This window comes from Charadrius vociferus, unplaced genomic scaffold, assembly GCF_000708025.1.
Source record: "Charadrius vociferus isolate BGI_N301 unplaced genomic scaffold, ASM70802v2 scaffold704, whole genome shotgun sequence".
Classification (NCBI taxonomy): Eukaryota; Metazoa; Chordata; class Aves; order Charadriiformes; family Charadriidae; genus Charadrius; species Charadrius vociferus.
The window spans coordinates 958,066-982,377 of NW_009648036.1; the positions used below are offsets into that span (position 1 = coordinate 958,066).

Genomic DNA, 24,312 nt, shown 5'->3' on the forward strand with positions numbered 1-24,312 from the left:
AGGTTCCCTACAGTCCAGCTTTTCAGAGACACTCACAATGCTCTGTTACACATCTGGCTTCAGCAGTGACACTGCTTTGGATAGACAGAAGATAAAGGAGGTAGATAAGCAAAAATGCACTATCTTATCTTATGCATTAGAGGTACACTCCAGCCTCATAAAGCGATAAAAAGTCATCAAGATTCACGGGCAGAGACCACTTAAGAGACCTTTTCACCAACCTCATTAAACAGAAATAGCCCCTGCACTATTACAAGGAACAAACCTTACCCCCATTTACTGTAACAGTATGGGTCCTTGGAGGGTTGTTACTAATTTCCACAGACAGGACAGTGGACAAAGAAGGAGTCAAACCCTGCGTTCCTTCATCACCTACTGGGAAAACCTTTAGCCAAATTTCTTGAATTTTAGTGTCTTTCCCTCTAGGTCAGGAGGAATTATGTACATTTAACTCCTAACTAAATACTTCCAAATTTATTGATGAAAAGCATCACACAAGAAAATAAGTATGTTCATTATTAGGCATATCTTAATATATGTTAAAACCTCATCTGCAAGTTTATGTGATCATTACAATGGCACAAGTGGCAGCTAATTCCTATCACAAATTTCATCTGGAAAAGCCCACTGGTGTTACTACTTTTCCAAAAGACTGAGTTCAACAAAATTCAGCTTCAGAAAAAAAACCCAGAAAATAGACTAAATACGGTACAGCAGCCATACAAGTGAACATCTGTCCACTGAGAATTGTATGCATGTTCTCCAAGTGGAACTACATCAAGCATCAGAAGCAAACTCTGGAGCTGCTCGTGTCACCTGAAGCTGCGTCAGTGTGAAAGAGGTACATATGTATCTTGAGGGATGCAAGGTATCTCAACACAGGACTGCACTGCGTATGCTACTGGAGCACCAGACCTATGGAAGGTACCTGCCTCAGGGATCTTGGCAGCAGTTAGGTGACAGATTAATGTGGTGCATAGATTTAATGAAGGGTAAATGAACACAACATCAGACAGAATCACTAGTCTAACCAAAAGAGCCTGTGAAATTCTTTGTTAGGGAGACTAAATATCCGAGTATAGAAAAAATGCAGTATGCACTTACACCGCTCTCAGCACAGTATGAAGAATGACCACATACACCTGTAAAGTGCTTATTTAGAGTATCACTCACCAAATCTCCAAGTTAGTGATGTGCACCTTCCTTCTGAATCTCCTGTTTGATAGACATGTGGGTTTTGTTGAAGTCTGTATCTGAATGGCATGAGACACCACTTGCTAACATAAACTCCCTGTTAATGAAGTTTCTGTAAATGATCTAGCCAACTACTCTGCAACTAAATACCGTTTCTGAGATTATTGCAAATAGTCTTTCCAACAACTTTCCAACAGAAAGGATATTCTGTAATTATCAGAGCAGAAAGGTTGACCAGTCCATTTATTTTTTTCCAGGCATCCATGATAGAAAGCCTCTGCCTAAGGAAAGTCTTAAACACCGAGTACATTTTCTTCCACCATGTTAAAATATAAAGCATTTTCAAAGCTTCTGTCATAGGCAGATTATTCCTAAACCAGTTTCGTACCTTAAAGTGCATTTGTTCTTTTAAGCCTCCAAGTTCAAGTTCAGTACATCATTTGATACCTAAAGTCAAATGGCCACATTTTAAACCCCCCCCCTCTCAATTGTAAGCATTAAAGAGTCAAGAATCTTTGTAGTTTATAAAACTGAATTCTTTTAATTTTTATTAGAACAACATGTTTCTGCAACGTAAAAAGCCACCAACAGCTGTACAAAAAATAGTAAAATCACTAACTAGGTGGAAGCACAAACTCTGAGTAAGTTACTAGGATGCACAGTTACTACATGACTATACAAATAGATTTAAGGCAGTCTGGATACCTTACCTATAAATTTCTTTACTGATTTAATGCACTTTAATGTCTGAAATACTACTTGTAACTTTATCACTCATCACCTATATTTGCAATACTTGGAAGGATACTTGCAACATCACTTTTAACTATTAAAAATCCTGTAATATTACCACATTTTCTCAACATAGTTTTAAAGTCTATGATTAGAGTGAATAACTAAAAATTTTTTTTTTTCCTGACTGTATCATCCTAAACTCTTCACAAACACAAATCAGAACTTGCTAATTACAATTCTATTTCTTTATCACTTAAGTGGAAGCAGTTTCCATTTCATGGACCAGCTGAATTTTACAGCTAACACTACCAAAGTCACGACCTATTAAATTCAACAACAATACACTAACAATTTCAATGGAAAACATGGGCATAACTAAGATCCAACCCGGGATTCAAAATCTTAGTCTAACTGCATGTACATAAAGTGGTAAGATTTAGTTTCATCTAAGAGTTATATTTTACAGCAAGAAGAATGTTGCAACTATCTACCACTTACAGTTCAGAAGCTGGACATTTACAATTAATTTATTTTGGTTCAGTATCAACAGGGTAGCTAGCAGAAATTAACAGATGACAACTCCCCTTGTCAAAGAAAGGGGGGGAGGGGGAAGAAAAAAGGGAGCAATACTGAAGAAGAAATTAGAATACAATAAAAATCACTAGTAATCATTCATGCCCAGTTAATTACCAAAACATGTCCCAATGCTTATTAAAATAACGTACTCATAGCTAGCTCACAATCACTGTTTACATTCCAAGATAATTTACAAGTACTTTACAACTGCATGTTTCAATAACCTTACAAGGACTTTTATTCCTCTGTGGAAATAGAGCATTACAAAACGTCAAACTTCCTGCAAAACGGCTGATGAAATTGTGAATAAAATGATCTCTGCTAAAATTCCACCAAAAAGATACGCTATACGATAATCAAAGCATTCCTCCTGTGTGAATATTTCTTCTTTGCAAAAAAAAAAGTAAAAATTTATGTAAATAATACAGTACTATTTTTTCCAGTTCTATTGTCAACTGTTATTTCACAACCAGAATCGTATTTCACTTTAATAAAGTTACAGAACAAATGTACCAAGGCCTAAACTTGTATTTTAGTGACTGGATTACTATATTATCATCATGACATCTGCATACAAGGATATAAGGATCTCCTTAAGTGACATGCACTGATTTGACTGTGTGGCTTTCAATTATATTCAAAAGACTTCCAGATTTTACAACCTCCAAACATAAATGAAAAAAAAATGTCCTCATTTTCAAAACAGTCAATATTCTGGACTTTTAAGAAAGGTTTTTAGACACATAAGGTGAGCAAGATCATTCATAATGGAAGCTATCCTGCTGTCAATGAAAACTTTGCCCTCTATTTTGCCGTGCGGAATGCTGAACACACATACCAAAGGAAAGGAAGCCATCAGTGGCCCAGACACCATCAAAACTCGGGACACTCTAAGCAAACAAAAACTTAATCATTTACCACACTTCTTGATTCCTTCAAACAGGTTCTGGCAATTTGCAAGCTCCCATAGTATTCCCATTAGGCATATCTGAAGCACTTACACATAAAGCAAATTAGGCAAGAGGGCACGCTACTAGCCAGGACACATTCCCTGAAACTTCAGAAGATACACTCCCAGAACTCTATCATGGTGCAAAATCCCCCCTACTCCTCTTCCCTATCCTTCTTCAGGATAATTTCCCCTCACTTCGAGCCCTCTCTGCTCTTTCACCTGCCCAAATCTCTCTAATTAAAAGCAAACCTGTAATAGAAAACACCGTGAGCAACTCAAAACCAAGTAAAAGGCGATATCACACACAACAGCAAGTTCCTTGCTGCAAAATGTCTCTCTGAATGAACCAACTCCATAAAAGCACTCTGACTTTGCTCTCATAAAATGGAAATAACGAACTGATACATGCTAAAGTGAAGGAAAGACTCCTTCAACGTATGGAACACATACAGTAGCATCAAATTGCTACTCTGCCAGCAGCTCGGACCTAAGAGCAAATTCTGAGGGAAAAAACCCCACAATTCAAAGCTATCTGAGACTTCAATACACAGGTTAGTAGAGTGCAGCCCACAGATATTCCTGTACAAATACACTCCAAGGCAAGTTTTGCCAGTGCTGTCTGGACAGAGACCTGGATTTTGCTAAGTACCTAACTTTGACTGCAAGTACAGCAAAATTTTAAATGCAACATAAGATAGTCCAGTAAGATTGGAACACTTGGGAGAGATATGGAAAAGCAGGTTTTCTCTCCTCAAATGAAGAATTAAAACTTAACTTGCCAGCAGCAGTGTAAAGCTGTGGCTGGTATCAGTCTCCAAGTTCCCACATATGTACCTGGTCCTCCATTACCCTCCCCTTCATAAAAATATCAATGGTTATTCAATGTGAGGAAAAGCGGGGTGTAGCCTCTGTACACATGCAACTAGCTACAATGCATAAATAACAAGATACAGGTCTTTGGGAAACGTTGTTGAAAATGTGCCATGTGCTGCAATTACATGCAGAATTTTTTTATTTTTTACTCACCTCGGCCTCATACAATCTTCAAATGAAGGTGCATCTAACCAAAGCACTCCAGTAACACAACTGGAGATTTATCTTATATGTTTGGAGCAAGTCACTTGGCCTCTCCATGTTTCTGTTTCTCCATCTGTGACACTTCACAGAAAGATTGAGAGGCTGAATTTATCAGCAGCCAGCCAAGTGCTTTAGAGAAGTGTATTACTAAAGCATTAAAACTGTATTCATTTGTTCTGAAAGGGTAAACTGCTAGTCAAACCAAAATAAAACCTACAATATTCTTAAGAGAAGGCTATACTTTTTAAATGCCTAAGTATCATGTTTACCTTCTTTGCCTTTATAGAAAAAAACCCAAATCTCCAGACTTTAGGTATTTTATTACAATAGAACATCAGAGATTTGACTTTCTTCTGGTTCCCCTTTCCCTCCATTTACTGTTGCACTCCTGGAGGAGGTGATAAGCTGAGAGAAACAGACCAGTAACGCCAAATGAAAGTGACACATGCCCTGCCAGGCTCACTGTCCCCAGGCCACAGGGAAAAACCTCTACACACCAAGGCCCTCAGCAATCTTTAACTGACAGCAGATGTCAACTACAGGTCGCTTCATCAGGGCAGAAAACAGTCTGCATGCTAATAAAGACAAGGGCAAACTGTTCTCCACACCTGCAGAGACAATACATTAGATACTGGCAGTGAACACTATTTAAGCACTAGACTTCTTTCAAAGCAGCACCCACGTGGAAGTTTTGTATCTATACAGACCCAAGGTTCAGGCTTTCAGTGTTTTGTAAATGTTGCTTTTGCTGCAATATCACTGAGAATTCTCACAAAGCCATTCCTGGCAAGAGAAACAGTCCACCTAAAATACTGACAATGGAGAAGGATCATCTAAAAATACCAGCTATATAATACAGACCAACTCCCAAACACTAGTTCCACTTAAGAGTACATAATAAATACTTTATATAGCTAAACCCAGTGGCTATAAAAGAGACAGCTGAAACAAAATAAGAAACCCGAGAGAGAGACTGATAAATGACAGCACACTGATTTCTTGCAATTTTTCTAATTATTAAAACATGACTAGCCAAATAAGATAAATATTCTCCAATGCATCACAAATTAAAACTAGCTTTCACTTCGGCACACTATATAAAAGTTGTAAGACCCGCAAGCACACTGTATAAAAGTTGTAGCATCAGATGAGGGACCATAACTGATGCCTTGAAAGAGGGTCATTTTGAATCACCAGACACTTAGGAAAAATCTCAAAACCCCAAAGCAAACATGATTACAGAGATTTTTATAAATATAAGAATATATGTATACACATATACATATATTTTTAAGATCTCTGCCATAATCCACCTCTAGATTTTCAGTATATAAATCTGGCAAAGCTGCTGTACCACCCTTCCTGTTGTTCTTGATAACCTTTTTGTGTGCTTTAGATCTTTTTCAGACTGCAAATGTGTATTTGTACTACACTTTGCTGCTGGTTTACTCAGCACATCATTTAAAAGACAGCCTCATGCAACTGTCAGGATTGTGCACTAGGTCTCTGCATCCTTTAGCTCCCACATCAGCACAAAGTATTTCAGTCCCACACTTTCTCCTGACAAGTCAACGTGGCTCTCTCTCAGCAGGTGACTGGCAGTAAGAAAGTAGAGTTTCACAGTTCAATCAGACGCACAAAGTACTCCTCTGCTGGAGCTGGCATCTGACCTACGTGCCATATCAAGCACATACTGTTTAGCAAAAGCTAATGAGCTTCTTCACATCGCTGCCATTCAGGACACGAACTTCTCTGGCGTGACTCACTGCTGTTGTTTGTCTCCTGCAGAAGCACACCTTGACACTGTGGTGAGGGGAGTGGGGAAGAGAGGAAGGGCTTCTTCATAATCAATAGACATCAGACTGAAACACATGGTTCAGGATGCCTTTTGATAGGTAGAGCAATGACACAAAAAGCCAAGGAAATACCCAGAATTGTTTGATGCCGGCATATGTTATATAAGGCTCTGAAGCTCTGCAACTTGTTTCTCCTGAAGCAAGTACAACTTTTGGAAGATGATGGTCCTGATCCATTTAGACTTTGAGACTGTGGCCTGACAATCTAGAGCATGATTTTTTTCAACACGTACCTTGTTCCTGTAGAAGGCAAATGAGAAATAAGAACTTTGGTGCCCTTAACTTCCAGCTTGAATAACAGCAGTGAGGAACACTACCTCACAGGAAGGTGAAGCCTTGAGCTTTCTACACTATTTCCAGACATTCTAAAGACCTTTATCTGACAGCAACAGTGAGATAGATCTGCCTAATACAGCCCATCAAACCACCACCTTGGCTGGTCACACATGCAGGTAGAATAACTTTATCTGACCGCTTCCTCCAGTTTTTAATTAATCTGTCCCTACTGCAGGTTATCAGTCTTCTTGAACTCCCACTTTCAGATTAGAAATTACCTCTTTTAGTCCCTTATGTCAAAGCAAATATCATCTTTTGTTGTTGCATTTGCCAGCTTCAAATACAGTTTACCTGAATACAGGTATGGATTAAATGAAGCTGGGAAGGTTAAGTAGACCAATCACCTGCTTGATCTTAGCAAGGTGGTTAGTATTCTGCAGAGAATACTGATGTAATGGCAGATCCTGACCTAATCCAACATTTGTGAAATTGTGGCTAGAGGGATCTACATAGTAAGGGGACCATGACAGGGACAGTCAGTCCAAACATTCAGTCCAGCTCACTACACAGGTGACACACTAAAGGCGACTTAGAGTGTAAACCTGTAACTACTCAGCTAAGAAACGATGGGTCAGATACTTGTCAAGCTGTACCACCTTGTCACAGGCAGCAATAAGGAACTGAGGAAGATTCAGATTCCCTGGACCTTTAGAACCCCCTCATGGTACTACTGCAAGATAGCACAGGACATGTATGACCCTGCACATTCCCAACCAGAAACACCAAACCTGAGCTCATGCTCAGAGAATTCACATGGCTCTAGAACAGAACACACACTGACACGTATTTGGAGCAAACCTCATCTCCCAATTCACAGTTTGTTTTAGCCTTTCCAACTGCAGGAAAAAACCAAATGAAAGTAAAACCATCTATTCTGCAGTCCCGAAATTCTTTAGTTTTTGTTGGGTGTGTATGACCAAAACCCAAACATTTCATAAAAAGAAAACCAATATTGCATTTCTTCTTTTTTAGAACCTCAATTCATGCTGCCTTTTACAAGTTTTTGGAGCCAGCAATACTGGATGAGGGAGGAGAATTTATAAACTTGAGATGCAGCACATTTGCTTTCCACTTATTTTGTATACAGTGCTTACAAGACCACCGGTGCTGGGGAAACCTCTGAAAGTGTGTCTTCACTGAAAGTAGGCTAGGTGCTTGCTTTAACCCCACATACAGAAGATTTCTCATCTAAGTTGAATAGTACCTTAAATCAGCATTGATTTGCCTTGCTGTGTGCATAACCAAGAGAAAAGGTGACACTTTCACTCAGATTGGTGATGATTTTACAACAAAGAGGCAAACCAAATGATGCAAGTGCTAACGTCCTTCAAAAGATTCCTACTATTTCTTTTGCAAAACTAGGACAAAAAGAGTTCTCACACAATTCATTAAAAATTACAGAGCCTCTTGCCTTACCATAAAGATTGACCTGCTATGTCCGCATAAATCCATGGACAAAAAGGCAGCACCAGTAAAAACACGTTAACAAATGTTGCTTTGCTCTGCAAACAAAGCAAAGGCAAAGAAGGTGTTCAGGCCCAGCTGCCAGTTACATGAACTTATAGAGAGAAGGCACGAACTATCTGCAATGCTTCCGAGAAGGCTAATCATTTACCAATACAACTCTTAAGTTATGCTTAGAATTCATGACTGGAGGGATATTTGTGGTTTTGATTACTAGGAAAATAAAAAGAGAGAATGGAAAGTGTTACTTCCTCTTTTACCTGCTATTAAAAGACAGTCCCTTCTCACCCATCTGTCTGGAAAGCTGTCGTTTTGCTTTGATCACCTCATCTTTCACATGAACTTCTCTTTTAACAAAAGAAGCATTTAAAATGTATGAAATTTTAGAGAGGAGAGGAATTAAGAACAAAATTCTTCCTTATTATCTGTACTGAATTTCTATGTTAAAACAGGACATAGAATTTCATCACACTATTCTAGCCTCAAACTCAAGCTTTCTGGTTGGCTAAAGCATCCTTCCTGAGAAAGCACCAGGGTCTTATGCAAGGATTTTGTGCAACAGAGAGTCTACTACATCCCTTGATAAGCTGCTCCTATTTAATTGTATCATTAGAAAACTGCACCTTACTTCTAGTCTGAACTGATCTAGCTTCAGCTTTCAGCCACGAGAATCCCCTTAATCTAGCTGACAAAGAACTATCTAACTGTCAGACACCTTCGCCCTGTCTAAGTACTTATAGACTTATCAGGTAGCCTCTACCGTCTGTTGATAAACTAAATAGATTGAGCTTCTTAAATCTTCCATTCTAAAGCTGATTATCCAGACCTCAAATTAATGTAGATTTTTCTGAACTCCTTCCAGTTTTTCCAACAACTTTTTAAAGTGTGCACATCAGAACTGGGATACAGTATTTCAGTAAAGCTGTATCAAAAGTGGTAGCATTCGCCTCCCTCCTACTCTGTTGCCCAGTCATGCACTTCCAGCCTTCTTCAAGACTGCTTTGCGCTGGGAGTAATGCTTACATTAATCAACCCTCTAATGTAATTCTTCCTTCCCTACTTATATTACAGACATAAGTTTTTCCTAACACAACAAATTCCGAATGGACCACGACCAAATTTACTTCTGTTTGTTATACATAAAATATATATATATATATATAAACCTCAATTGCATAAGCTCTATGTATGATGGAATGTATGAATTCAGCACCTGTATTTTACATGAGAAAAACTGCAGAGAAAAAGATTATGTTGTAATCATGTAATAGTTACCCAATTTAGTAGTTTAAAGAGGTAGCTTTATTTCATTCAATGAACTTACCACTCCCAGCCTACTTTGCACTACGGCATTTTGATGCTCACTAGTATATTCACCTCTTCAGGTGCTGGGTGGCCACAGTAGATTTTATTTTCAGCAAAATCCAGCAGGCACAACGAGAAATTGCTTCAGGCCAGAGGCAGTGTTCTACCAGACAAAAGGCAGAGCTGCAGGATAGTCATGGAGGATTTGCTAATGTTATAAATCTACCCATGTAGTGAAAATTAATTGCCAGTTATAATCTTCAATTATTACTGTATCACCAGCTAGTTTCCCTTCCTATCTTGGATGAAAAAAGAACCCAAGTAAAATCATGAATTATCTAGGATGACCATTTCCACAAACAAAAACAAACCACCAAAAAGAAACCAAAAAAAGAGATTGTAAGATCACATCCTATCATATCTGGTAAAGCATCCATGGTCCTCACTGGCAGAGCAGATGCAGAAGAAAAGATGATGCTAGAGATGTTTGCACAGGAAAGGAGCAAGCAAACTACTTTTGAGTGGTAACATCAAATTCTACTTTTAAGTAATTTTAAAAAGATAGAAAAGCACCATACTAGTATTTGTGGTGACTTGCTAAAATATAGTGAAGTACTGCGTTTTTTCAATATAATAAGAACTGGCCTATTCTAATAAGCTTAATTTGGGTAACCGTTCTTTGGTAGAAAGATTAACCCCAACAACGTATTTCAAAAGATGGCAGTCTGATCACTGCTTAGTTTTAATGAGCAAAATTTGGTCCCAATGGGAGCATCATCTTTTGAAATCTGGTGAACAGAGCACTAGTCAGTAAAGCCTGCCATGACCTCTCACAGGGAAAGGTAATGTGCTTTGGCCATTTTGCCTGTTTTGTTTGTTTGTTTTAAAAATAAATATATGCTACACACCTGTATTCTCTCTGAAATCTAAAAATAAGGTATTGTTCCTTTCCTTTCCAAATCATTATGCAATAACATATTTCAGTGAGGACTGGATTACACCCTATCAGTACACAGAAGGTTTTCAGCATTCTTTCATTTAATTCCAGTGCAGGTAGGATTAGGCTTTCAGCAGCAGCCATATCTGCATTCGAAGATACCCCTGCCCCATTTCAGTTACAAATGGATAAATTTCTGCAAATAGCTGGTAGAACACTTTGGGTCTCTATAAGGTGATCTATAAACATTATCAGTAGTCAACTTGTTTATTCTCATGATTTCTTGCCATTCACTCTCTCTCTCTGCCTCTCCTCACACTGATAGGTGGGCTGTAGACATGAATCACATTTCATACCCTTTCTCTGGATATAGACACACCGTCCTGATTATTACTCAGAGCAGCTTTAATATATGTTTTTGAACACAGGGAAATTCTCTCTCACAGTCTCATAGTATTAAAATGAACAAGCTTTTATAAGCCCTTGTTCTGTGTATTGTTTTCACAGCACTCTACACTTGCACATGGCACATCAGAAATCTGCCATGAAAAGTCCATATTCAAGGGGTTCTCCCAAAATAAATACAAACTTTAGAGGAATTTGGACACAACAAACTCACTCTAAGGTTGAAAGTCCATAACAAGAGTCAAAGCTGCTTAGAATTTTGCATGTCATTTATCCTCTGATCCTGTAATATACAAACAAATGGGCATAAAAGAATTAATACAGAAGAAGAGGAAGGAAGAGAAGAGTATGAAAGAATGACAAATGTTGTTGCATACACAGTGTGTTAGTTTCTCCTCATTTTTTGCCTAGTATCAAAACTAGGGCACCGTTCAAGAGAACAGATGAGGTTGAAGCATAATAAGTAAGGGAGTGTTTAAGTATTTGCAGAACAGAGGGCATGTTTAGGGAACAGAGTTAAGGAAGACTAAGATTTATCTTTCAATATTTATGTTATTTTTGCAGTTTGGCAATTACAATTAGTTTTGCTTTCCAGCTTCAAGACAGTGAGACAGTATTAATAAAACTGGGAGAGTTTACTTTTACAAACAAACTGCTTTCACTAGAAATCTCTTCTGTACACTACACTATCAGCTTTGTTACCTCCTTCCTCCACATCAACTAATTATTCCCTGCCTCTTTCAAATTCCTCCTTAAAATATCTGCCTGCATGAAATTTTTCAACATTCATAGACCAATTTTTGTCTTCACAACATACACTGCTTATGGCTTTGTCTGAAGTGCTCTCTGAAATATAGACCATATCTTACTGTTTTTTAAAGCTACTACTTTTATACATGTTACATCATTTGAACATGTTACACATCTCTTCAGAACTTTTCCAAATGTATACTTAATAACAAGGAATTTAAAAAAAAAAAAACCAAAAACCAACAACGCACAAAAATTCACATTTAAGATAAACTCTTACCTTCCACGAAAGCAATAAAGGTTTATAATAGCCTTGATTTGTGAAAAAACTTGGGAAACAAACAGTCAAAATAGTGCCAGGTATCTTGAAAAGCTGGAAACGATAATAAATGATGCAAAACAAAAATTGTAGCATTCCCTCCTTCAGAGATCCAGTCAAGAATAATTTTTTCTGACGAACAAGAAATCAAAAAATATGTAAAGTTGCATTACCTCTTTCAGAATCTGAATACTTACAAGGCTTGATAACATTCACACCCAGTGTGTTGCAAATTATGAGAATAGCTGAAGAAAACTTACACCGAGCATAGAATGTACAAAGACTCTATTAAAAGTGCTATACAAACAGCTCATCATAGTTTGACAAGCTTAAACATTCTTTTCTGCCATTTCTCCTTATATGTTTCCATTGCCATGCATTGTTTATCAGTATATTTGCCCAAGGTTCTCCAAGTCTTCTAAAACCCCCAAAACAAAGCAAAAGCATGAATATAGATTAGAACAACAAAACTTTATGATAGTGCATAAAAAACCCCGGAGAGACATTGAAGAGAAAATCTGAAGACTTTTTTCTTTTCTTTTTTCCCTCAGTAACTCTGCAAGACAATCTGTATAGGCTGTTAGGATGACTGAACATAGATAACATACAGGGACAGGCAGAAAGTTGTTTGGGAAAGGCAGGCAAAGGAATGGGTAAAACCTTCCAAATCAAAGGATCAGCTCTATCCTCTGTGTGTGTGCAAACAACTCTTTCCCACAGCATTCTCCTCTTCCAGTCTCTTCCTTACACAGATGTTTAGATCTACTAAAGAGATGTGAAAACCTGAGATTAATTTCTTAAACACTGAGGAGCCTGCATCACGAATGACAGCCATTCCATATAACACCTCAAAAATCATTAAGTCCCGCTTTCTTAGGGAGAAAAAATAAGTGCTGTATCATAAAGCATGAGTGCCTGTAGCATGTAGACAGCAATAAGCACGCTTTGTCCTGCAAGACAAGCAAAAGCCATACAACCGTGTTCACTGCAGCACTGCACCCAAGCTCTGATGATACACCCTGCGCAGCACAACATTAGCCGGCGCCCAGTCCGTGATAATGTAATCCTTTGGCCTTGTCTCGGCTCTGGAAGCAGGAAGCTCAAGTCAGTGTCAGTATGTGATAGATCATGTAGACATATTATCTATTTATGTACTGCAAAGAACAGAACTACCGAGCTAGAAACCAGCAAACTACTTTCATGTCCATCACGCGATGTGATAGGCATAACCAGTCACCAAAGCACAGAAGCATTGTGCTGCCACGGCCATGATCTACACACTCTTCTCTCTCCTTGTAGAAAAAGGCAATATTCTCTGGATTTCTCCAAAATGCCAGCAGTCTTCTCTCTAGTCATCTCCAAAAGAATTTTTTATCCAAGAACCTGACTCAAAGGCTGACCTGGAATATACTTAATGGCATCAATTTATTCTCTCAACACTGCTTATTATTCCCATCCCATTATTTCTGATACTCAGGACTCCACCCTATTTCACACAGACATAGTACATTTTGCCCTTTTTCTTTCCACCCTTGATGGCTTTTCTCCTTACCACAACTAGGTTCAACTCCACCAATCCTGAACCCATGCTCATCTTAAAAATCCGTTTCCTTTGCTTTATTCTTGCCTGCCCTAGAATTTGCAGTGGAAAAGGAAACTAGTCTGGAAACGAGGTTATTGCACATTTTCTCTCTCTCTCCTGCTGCTTACTAAGCTGTGCCATTCCTCCAGTTGAGCTGAACCCACACCTGCAATTTCAGCCTTTTTTCCTCCTACTTTTGACTCACTTCTCAAACCTTTCTCTTGTATCCATTTCTTTCTCTACAATAGAATGCAAATATTTATTCCAAGAGAAAGCCAGAAAACATAATAATCATTTCATGTTCTCCCTTCCCACTCCCTTTCTCTTCATTACAGCTCTCTCTTCTTCCATGTACCATAGATACTAAACACATCTGTCCTACTCTTTCCACTTGCCTCACTGACATAACCCCATACCTCACATCTCCTTTTTCCTCTTGCTCTGACAGAACAGCAGGACAGCCAATCAGTTTTTCCTATGTTTGGAAATCTACCTCTGACCCCTTGCTACTCTGACTACACTACTTCTCTTTCTAGCCTTCTTTCACCTCTAATCTCATTATGAACTGTTTGATAACAAATTACACTTTTAATTTGTCTCTAACTTTAGCCTGAACTCCCTTCACCTGTCCCTTGTACTAAGCTGAAACTATTTCCACTAAAACGTCTAAACCCCTTACTATTACAACATCAAAATAAGTTAATCATTTCCATCATCTATAACTCTTGTGTGTTTTTCACAAAAATTAAATGCATTTCTCCTTTTGAAGCATTCATTCTCCTTTTCTGACTTCCATGGCTCTACTATCTCCTGCTTCCCCTCCTCCCTGTACCAACCCCTTCACAGGTCTCTGGAAGGCTCCTTATTGCTCCTTTATCTTCTAGTAGGGTGGTGTTGTTGGGGCTGGACTGGCCACCAAGGTGAAACTACAGATGCTCTCCACTGAGCTGCATCTTTTGTCCCTTCCATTATGTCTGGGTATTTCATTCACAAACTCAACTCCTGAGGAGACAGATCTCTAAGCAAAAAATGTCAGTCTACCTTTCTGACACCTCTTGTGACTAAGTAGCTGTCAGTTTCAGCTCAATACAGCTAGAACAGAACTTAGATCTCACCTCTCCCACCCTCTTTTCTCCACCCCCTTTCTTGATCACTATGTACAGCATTATCACCTTGCTCATCATGCAGATATGAAATGCTATGTTGTCTTTGACAATGACTTCTCTCTTGATCATTCAGGCTACGTCTATATCTAAATGACTCTTCCTGTCCTGCACCCTTAGGACAAAATCTTCTCCAAATGTCTTCAGAGCTAAAGGTTTGTCTGGGCCTTCATCTCACATTAGTTACTAAAATTTTCTTCTTTTTTGTCTTGACAAACATTATCCTGCTTGTTCACACTGTTCCAAAAGTTATTTCTTCTATATTGTTATACTGATGTACATTATTGTCTCTACATCCTCCACTTCAACTTTCAACACCGGGAACAACTCATCTTTGCTTTCCAGGCTCCTCTGTCTTACCTACACTATACTGTCCACATCCTACTTGCTGTCACACCATTTGCTCACATTTCTAGTTGGCTCATGATGTCAGTAACAATTTACTAAGCTTTCAACAACCAGTCTTTTTCATTCAGGTCAACTTCCACACTTGAGTAAGGACACTTTCAAGCTTTTGCAAAACTACTTCACTGCCCTCTGAACACCACCTTAAAGCCTTCCTTGCCACAGTTCTAAGAAAGCCACTTTAGCTTAAGCTAAAGTCTACCACCTATCATGTTGAGCAACTAAGTGCTTTTGTTTGTCAATATTAAAATTCCTGCTTTGTCACATTAAAAGATCAGTTTTATGCAGCACAATGATTTCACAACACACAGACACGCACCCTTCCTCCCTGAGCTGGTACCCTGCACAGTAGTGCCTAGTCACTGATGGGGCTGCTAGGCATTAGGATCACGCAAATAACAATAATGCCTCCCTAATCCTGGCAGTAACAGATGAATTACTTATGTTCATCCAAACCATTGTCCTCTGACTGTCTCCATTATCAACCCCAAACAAACAAGGGTTTGGCTCTGTCAGTGGTTGTTGTGGTGGTGTGGGTCCAACAAACTTTTCAGATTTAAATCATCAGTAGCATCCTGTCTCAATGACACAGATAAAAGCAGCTTAAAAAAAATAACTGGATATGCTAATTACCACCTGATAATCTATCTAACCTGGACAATCACAAGAGGCCAGCCTAAAGGCCACTTGAGGATAGAATACCTATCAGAGATTCAGAGATGAACAGACATGATGATTTACAGTTCTGTAAATCTCTGCTTCCATTCTGACCATTTCAGCTCAGAACAACAACAAGCTGAAGTCACCTTATTCTCTCACTGGAGAGGTCCTGTTTTGTCTTGCTAGAGAAGACACTTTTGATCCAACAAACTTGCCAACAACTATTACTTATATGACATTAACAGCATTCAAATATAAGTTCAAATTCCTAGTCTCTGCCCGCCCCCTACGTCTAGCCCCATGCAGTAGGAAAAGGAAGAGAAAGAACGACTAGACAGAAAGCATCAAACACTGTATATTAGAAAAAAATTACAAACAAAACAAACAAAGAAAAGACCACAGCTAAGATCACTACACAGAATCAAACCCCATGAACTCTTGCCCTTTGCCAGTCATTCTTAGGTCTTGATGTTACTTCATCAGTCACCATTCTGTCCCTTCTGCTGAACACCTGCTCCACGGGAACGGAAAGGGAAGCAAGCCTAAACCCCTTGTGTACTGTGCACAGCTCTGTCACAATACAACTGCTTCCGTTTTACAGATGATTCAGGAGGGGCCCAGGGATTAAGTGAAACTGCACTAGACGTACATTGGTACTAGTGGTTGTGCAGAACCTAGAACTTTCGTCTTCAAGTTCTTTGCTACTTCTAGCTGATGCTCTTTCTGATCTAGGAAAAGTCCACTTTTTTTTTGGCCAAACACCACACATTTTATAAATGCATGCACACAGAAACCAAAAAGCAGCAAGACCAAATAATTTTAAATTCTAATTGCTGTCAAGAATACAGATAATAGGAAGTTGTGTTGGGCTTAAGGGATACATTATTAATATAACTTAGTAAATTATGAAAGGAAATTGCTGAATAATAAACACAACATTTCAGAAGTAAGGACGACATCTCTGTTTCTACTGAATACAAGACCAAGAGCAATCTGAAAGCCTCCTTCTCCAGCAACATCGGTGGCTTTCAAGCATAACTTTCAATAAGCCATACAACAAGTTATGACAACACCACTCCCTTAAAATCATCAACATTCAACCATAGAAAGGGACACAAAAAAAGAAAAAGAAATGATGCATGCAATAGTTGGTTTTCCTCTGCCCCACATCGATCTTAAGTAACTGTACTGGATTCCATCTCCAATCTGAGTCAGCTTGGACAGCTGCACAGCACTATGATAAAAAATTAAATCATTTTACCCACATACTATCTTTCTCATCCAGCAAAAGAACCATCAAAGACTTCTTGCTATAGGCTTGCTGAGAGACCTCTGTCAAAAAACCTTACTGCATCATGACAGCACTCACCAAAGGTTTTTGGCATATAAATTACCTGAAGACACCAGCTTCACCTGGCATCCTGCACCATTAACTCCTGAATCAGCTTTTTCAAGGTCAAGGTGAAGAACTTCGGCACCAAGTTGAACTTGGAAGACAGAGAGAGCCAGTAACTTAATCCAAGGCCATATAAACTGAAAATCTTTCTTGCTAGTTTTTCCAAAATTACTCTTAATAACAAGTTGTCATGGCGCTCATACAACCTTATGGTGCAGTGGACTCTTTAAGAAATACTTATATCTATATACTATTTTTAGGGAAGGTGATCTTTCTTAATAATGCACGCAGTGTTATAAATCTAAACTTTCACTGGGACTACCAGAAACTTACACTGTCTGCCTACAGGACTCCTGCGACTCACAACTTAAACAAAATGTGATTTGAAACATGTTTTCTACAGGATTTTCCACTGCTTCCATCTCATACACCTCAGCTTTGGTTAAATGGCTAACACTTTTTGCCCCAAAGGTAAAACAGAACCTGATAATGTCCTCATTTTCAAATAACCAGGAACAAAAGGCCCACTTCAAGGAAATTAATCCATTTCGCAGCAGAAATGGTTCAGCTCTTGTGTAGTCTTTTTTTATGCATGAAAACCTATATTTAATCTATAAACTATTAACCACAGACTGAGGCAGATCAACAAGAACACACACGCGTTTTTATACCTCAATCAAAATTAGACACAAGGAGTCATTTCACTTTTCGTGGTGACAACAGGGCTTGGGGTATGCTCTAGTAAACACATCATTTCCCTCTTTCACAAGTCCTGTTATAAATTGCAAGTAGAAGGAATGTCAGAGACAGATCTTTAGCGATGGTGCTGTCTGCTCACAGAAAACCACACATGGTTTCCCCGCCAGCGTTCAAAAGAGGTACCTTAAACTACAGGAGAATTAACCTCTTCAGAATAACTGTCGCACTAATACTGGGAGAAATATCACCTGAACTCCATCAAGATATGTGCTGCCTAACAAAACCAGAATTTTAAAAGTCATTTATAGAACAACAGTTTTAGATACATATTCAAAAACATCAAAATCCTGATTCAGAACACAGAATGTCTGATCAGAGAGCCTTACCATTACTCCACTCTTTTTATCCAGTGTGTGGGTTGATGAAACTAAAGGACAGCTTTCAGAAAATAACTATGTAACTATGAGGATAAACTACAATTCTGACTAAATTTCTGGGCACTATCACACATAATGTTTCATTCTTCCTCTGTCACCATTCCTTGAGACACATTAAATGAGGTGACAGCCACAACCAGGAGCCACACCACCCCCCTGCAGAAGCTGTCCATGGGGGGAAAAAAAAAAAAAAAAAATAAGAGTCAGGTATATACTAAACTGATCAGGTATTTAAACACCAGAATGCAGACCAGAATTCAATCCCACTGTCATTTTTCATCCTAAGGAAAAATAAGGAAAACCCCCATGGGGACCTTTGCTCACTATTCTTATTCACAGCATAAAGATAAGAATGACAAGAAAAAGTTTCTCTTGACAACAGCCACTGCCAATTCGCAGTTCTCTCACTTATCAAGCTCCACCTGAATATTACATCTGTTTAAGAACCAGTATCTCTGGAAGACGTTTATTAGCTCACAGGGAAGGGAAATAAAATTATACAACTTTCACCCCTCTCTTTTGCCCACTGCAAAACCAAAACCAAAGCAACACCAACCCCAGATTACCAACTAAGGTGGTCTAAATTCAATAACCTCACCTCTTTCTTTTGGGGTATGTGTTTAAAACTTTGTTATAACTTTCATTCCCTCTTAGCCCTTTCCAACATTCTCCACCACCACAAAAAGGTGAAAGATGCAAGCAGCTAAGAAAACCAGGAATGTCTTATTCTTGAGTTTTTGTTTGATATGCTTTTAAAGGAGACAAACAGCACCATCAGCAAACCACTAGTAAACAAAAAAAATAAATAACTAAAAAAAAATCTACTCCAATCCCTATGCTTACATTAACCAGCTGGTTTTGTCGTCTCCTCTTCTTTCACAATCTTCTTATAAATAATTTTAGTTCTCATCCTCTTGTATTTCATAAAATAGAATGTTGTATGCTACGTGCTTTTTTCCTACAGAAGTGTTCATTATCATCTCCCGACATCCTTAACTCCTTATTTTTCCACAAAGAACGATAAAATCATCAAGATATTTTTCTGAAGAATAAAAAAAAAAAAACAACACTGAAAGCAAAACTAATCAGTATCCATTTAATTTTGTTCTGGTGTTGCCGAAAGATTTACCAAAAAGCCTTCCATCAGATATTTATGTGGGAAGTCAAAATAGGTAAAATACATTGTAAACAACTATCCAATAGATTTAAAACTCCAGTTTGCATGTGTAATCGTCTAGTAAAAAGGTGAAATTTGGGGCTGCATGATAAGGATAGAGAATCTCAAATTTAGCACAACATCAGAAAAACAGAATAGAATTATTTATGTAACATCCCTAATGCTAAACAATGAGTCAGTAGGGTTAGTGAAAAGACTATCTAAGACAAAACACACACATCATCAGATTGAAACCTCAATAATACAAACCCACTGAACTGAGAAACTGAAGTTGACTATGACACCAAGTACCCAGATATAGATCTAAATCCCATAGGTCATATTTAACCCTACTGTAGTTAGTGAAGATACACAGGATATCTTTTGCACCTTTACAGCCTGTGCCCACCTAAATATACTCCCAGCACTTAATGCTTGCACATTTGCTAAATGTATTATTAATAAAAGTTCTGTAAGTAAGACAACAAAATTCACATTCTTCTACTATTTTCTTAAATGTCATATGAAGTAAAACATATGCCTCCAAAATTAATCTAAAATATGTTACAGGTTTAGACTGATACTAAAAGATCACTGTATCTATCTCAGGCATACAGCTACTGTGACTTCTTACAGGACACAAATTGACAAATAAATATAGACTCCTTTTACTATGTATACTATGTACAAGAAAATCTTCAGTTTTTCAAATGCGCCATCCAACTTTCTCAAATTCAGTATCAATTCTAAATGCTGCTCCACTTCTGATAACCCCTCTTTTAGCTAAGCCGGTTGGTTGGTAGTGATTTGTCAGATAAGTTACACAATACTGTTTCTGCTTCCTGATTAGATAAGCAGATAAGTTGGGGTTTTTTTCTGGTACAAACATTTATGCATGAAATTTTTCATTTTCTGTGAACACTTCCAACTTTGTAATCCCCTCTCCCCAAATCTACATGCCAGTAAAAGTCAACCATGGACACACTGCGTTTGCCAGAGGAAAACATAGACTAAGTATTAGCATGCAAAAAGCAATTCCATCTACAAAACCAAACAAACGTTCAGGAAATTTCTCTCCCTCTGTGCTGCCTACATACACACTGTAGAATAAAGGAAAACAGTGATCGATATTTCTATGTCTTTACTTCTGCCCTAAAGATGGGGCATAAGGGGCACGTGGCCTTGGTGCATCTCTCACATTACAGAAATGAACAGCACAGCCAGACTGCGACCCCTTTGCCCAGGGATGTACTAGGAAGTATCAACCACTTCAGCAGGTGGAGATTTGCAGTGTTTCTCCGCACTGTCACCGGGGAACCTCCCAGGTCCCCATCTGGGTCAACAGGAGGAAGAAGAGCAGCCCATCACTCTAAACACATATAGTACACAAGCACAAGAGAGGCAGCGATGCAGGGATGAAGCTAGCTGGAAGCAGTTTTTGACATCTGACATCTTTTTTTTTTCCCCTACAAAACCAAAAAGTGAAACTTGTTAGCCTGGTATGGAGGAGACCACTGTCTTCCCACCTCTTCCCCCACCATGCTCTCCACACACAGTTTCACTAGTCTAAAAAGGCTCCTTGCTTAACTGCTTACAAGTGAAAGGCCATGTAAATCTGGTTGTATCAACTAAAGTTGACAAAACACAGACAAATACTACAAGAAGTAAACATGGCAAGATCAGATTTTACACTGCCTTTATCAAACAGTTTTTTTGATACTTAAAAGTCACAGAATCACACAGAATCACAGAATGGTCAGGGTTGGAAGAGACCTCTGGAGGTCATCTAGTCCAACCCTCCAGCCCGAGCAGGGTCACCTACAGCAGGTTGCACAGGACGGCATCCAGGCAGGTTTTGAATGTCTCCAGAGTGGGAGACTCCACAGCCTCTCTGGGCACCCTGTTCCAGTGCTCCACTACCCTCAAAGTAAAGAAGTTCCTCCTCATGTTAAGATGGAACTTCCTATGTTCAAGTTTGTGCCCGTTACCTCTTGTCCTATTACTGGGCACCACTGAAAAAAGATTGTTCCCATCCCCCTGGCACCCTCCCTTTAAGTGCTTATAAGCATTAATAAGATCCCCCCTCAGTCTTCTTTTCTTTAGACTAAAAAGACCCAAGTCCCTCAGCGTTTCCTCATAAGAGAGATGTTCTAATCCTCTAATCATCTTTGTAGCCCTTTGCTGGACCCTCTCCAGCAGTTCCCTGTCTTTCTTGAACTGGGGAGCCCAGAACTGGACACAATACTCCAGATGCGGCCTCACCAGGGCAGAGTCCTGTCTGTCTGTTACAACCCAGTTACCATACGCACATAAAGTCAGATTTTTCTTTAAGACACGGCTTACAATCTCCTGGCACCACAAATGCTATAAGGCGGCCTACTCAAATAGGTAAGATTGCAAAGAAAAACGGGTTGGTTTTGGTATTAAGACCTACCACAACCATAACCCTTGTCTATGGACAAAGCAAACAAAAAAAGTCAGCATGTCACACGACAGATTGTATACAAGACCAGAATAAGCACACAAGTGTTTCTGCAAATACATGAGCAATGTTTTCTGCAGACCAATCTAACTCTTCAAATTTTTCCCCACCTTTATTAATAAGGATAGTGAGATTCAAGGAAGATTTACAGTGGGTGTTCAGACACACAGATGGGTGTGGTAAAAACACCTGTATTAACAGAGGGCTTAAGTGAATACAGTAGAAACATTTCAACACACGCTAATTTATTCAAGCTTCGTGAAAGTTCCTTCTAAGTGATCCAAAGCAAGTTACTACTTGGAAGCAATAAAATTCCAGAAGCTTTTTATTTGCTAAATATAACAGTCAGTTTTGGTTTTTTAAACTGTATTACAACGTAAGTACTATAAAAGCCAGTAAGTGTTTCACACCTGTCATTATTGTAACGTCAGCAATGACATTACACTTTGGAAATTTTTTTTCTGGATAGTGAGTTTAAATAGAGTGGTTTTGACAGTCTCTATTCCTCCCCCCCCAAAAAAAAAAAAACAAACCCAAAACAATGAGAGACTAGATCTGATAATCTAAACAGAATCATTCTAGGAAACAATTTGCATATTAGGTATGAACTAAGGAGTATGGATGGGTTCAATCCTTATGTCTCAAGTAAGTTTATAATAAGAATTTGTGTTCAAAGACTGCTAGGCGCAAAACATTTAATCTCAACGAATTAAGCTCCTTATGAAGAGCAAGCTCCAGTAGCAAGGTTTTGGTTCGATTACTTTTGAATCAAATGTTACTGATAGACATACAAACTGTTTGAGCCTTGAACCTTTTACCTATAAATATACTACATGAAAATGCCTGTTCTGCTGCTAACTTATTTTTGGGCTGGCAAAATAGAGGTTCAGGCATGTAAGAATCAAGACAGGAACACAATCAAGCTTGGCATCTCTATAAAGGTCTTTAAAAAGGGAGGTTTTATGGTATTTTAAATATTTTTATTTAATGTGCACTCCATACAATTTTATAGTTTATCACAGAAATCTATGTTAGTGATTAATTCATTCTTTTTTCAAGAGCTTGTTTAGAAAACGTAAGATTCCTTTAAGCTGCCAAGATGCTAAAATTAAATGCACGTGTAATGACAACTATAATATAACGAGAAACTTAACATCATTTCAGAATATATATTACGACATTACAGGTAATAGCGGGATTTCTCTCAGCATCAGTAAGTCACACCAAAGTTTCACTGTGATGGGATTGTTTGTTACGAACTTACTTCACCAGAAATACTTCTCGTGACAGAAAGGTTGTATATGCATATTGCCTTCTTAACAGAACAAAAACAAACAGAAAGCTATGTGACAATATGCCCCAAACCCTTTCACTAGTTGCATTAGGTGTTACCCCGGCATGATGTTAACGACGCACATCACAAACGGAATGTGTCAATTTGATTTGCCTACATTCACCACTAAACTTTCTCCTCTCGCAACTGACAGAACTGTGTCAGGCATGGCATATTAGCAAATACCATTCGCCTGGAATTTGCCTGGTCGTACTTACGGTACCAGAAAACCTTACGGCCCAAATGACCTATTATAGTTGGTTTTGTATAATCTGCATGGCTCAGCCTAATGTAAGATAATATTAGATGCTGGCGACTCAGTTGACTGTAGGCCATGCTCAGCAGTGAGAATGAAATAATAAAATGATACTTGAGCTAAAGTGAATGAACTCAAAGATCGTAACAGATCATTTCTCTCCGTGAGTGAAAATATTTTTCACTACAGTCGCCTATGATAATATAACATTTGAAGTTGACGCACGGATTTATGTGCTCATCTTCATGCAGAAGCAAGTGAAATGTTGCACCAAGAAGGGATGGGGTCCTTGAAAAAAATCCAATATGGCCACTGACGTGTAGTTGTCCTTTGACTTAAAATTGCCTTATCTTTTACCACGTCTGTCAGTCGCACGCATACACCTGTTATACTTCAAAAGAAGTTGACACAGTGACAGTCATCTGCGTGTATCCAACCTTGGAACATTCTTCACAGCAGAGAGATCCACATGCTAATAGACTACCCTGTCAAGGCCAAACCACAGTCATCCACAGCCACCAAGAGACAGACAGGTAGAGAGGTGTGCCAGCACTATCCACTTACCTTCTTTATTAAGCCTCATAACCTCCCTGCTTTTTCCACCCTCCTTTCCAGTCTCTTCTAGATCTACACCTGCAGAAGAGAAGCAGAGTCAGGAAGCGCCGAGGGCCCAGGGGCGTGCATTTATTGTTTGGCGGGGGGAGGAGGAGAGGTGAGGAGGTGAGCAGTGTTTCTATTTGCAACAGCAAAAGCACAATGGTCGGAGCATCTGCCAGGGAGCGGAACCGCCGGGCCCCCCGCGGCAGCACCCTCCGGCCCTCCCCGCAGCATCCTCCG

At 38.9% G+C, this 24,312-nt stretch overlaps 1 protein-coding gene across 2 annotated transcripts in view; it reads right to left on the reverse strand.

Moving 5' to 3' along the window:
- The window catches only part of ATXN7L1 (ataxin 7-like 1), a 116,178-nt gene extending 92,076 nt beyond the window's left edge, over positions 1–24,102 (reverse strand). For both annotated transcript variants that reach the window (XM_009883543.1, XM_009883544.1), the window contains exon 1: positions 24,040–24,102. In XM_009883543.1, coding sequence (XP_009881845.1) covers positions 24,040–24,058 — 19 coding nt within the window. In that variant the 5' untranslated portion in view covers positions 24,059–24,102. The remainder of the gene's footprint in view (positions 1–24,039) is intronic.
- Between the last annotated feature and the right edge of the window lie 210 nt (positions 24,103–24,312).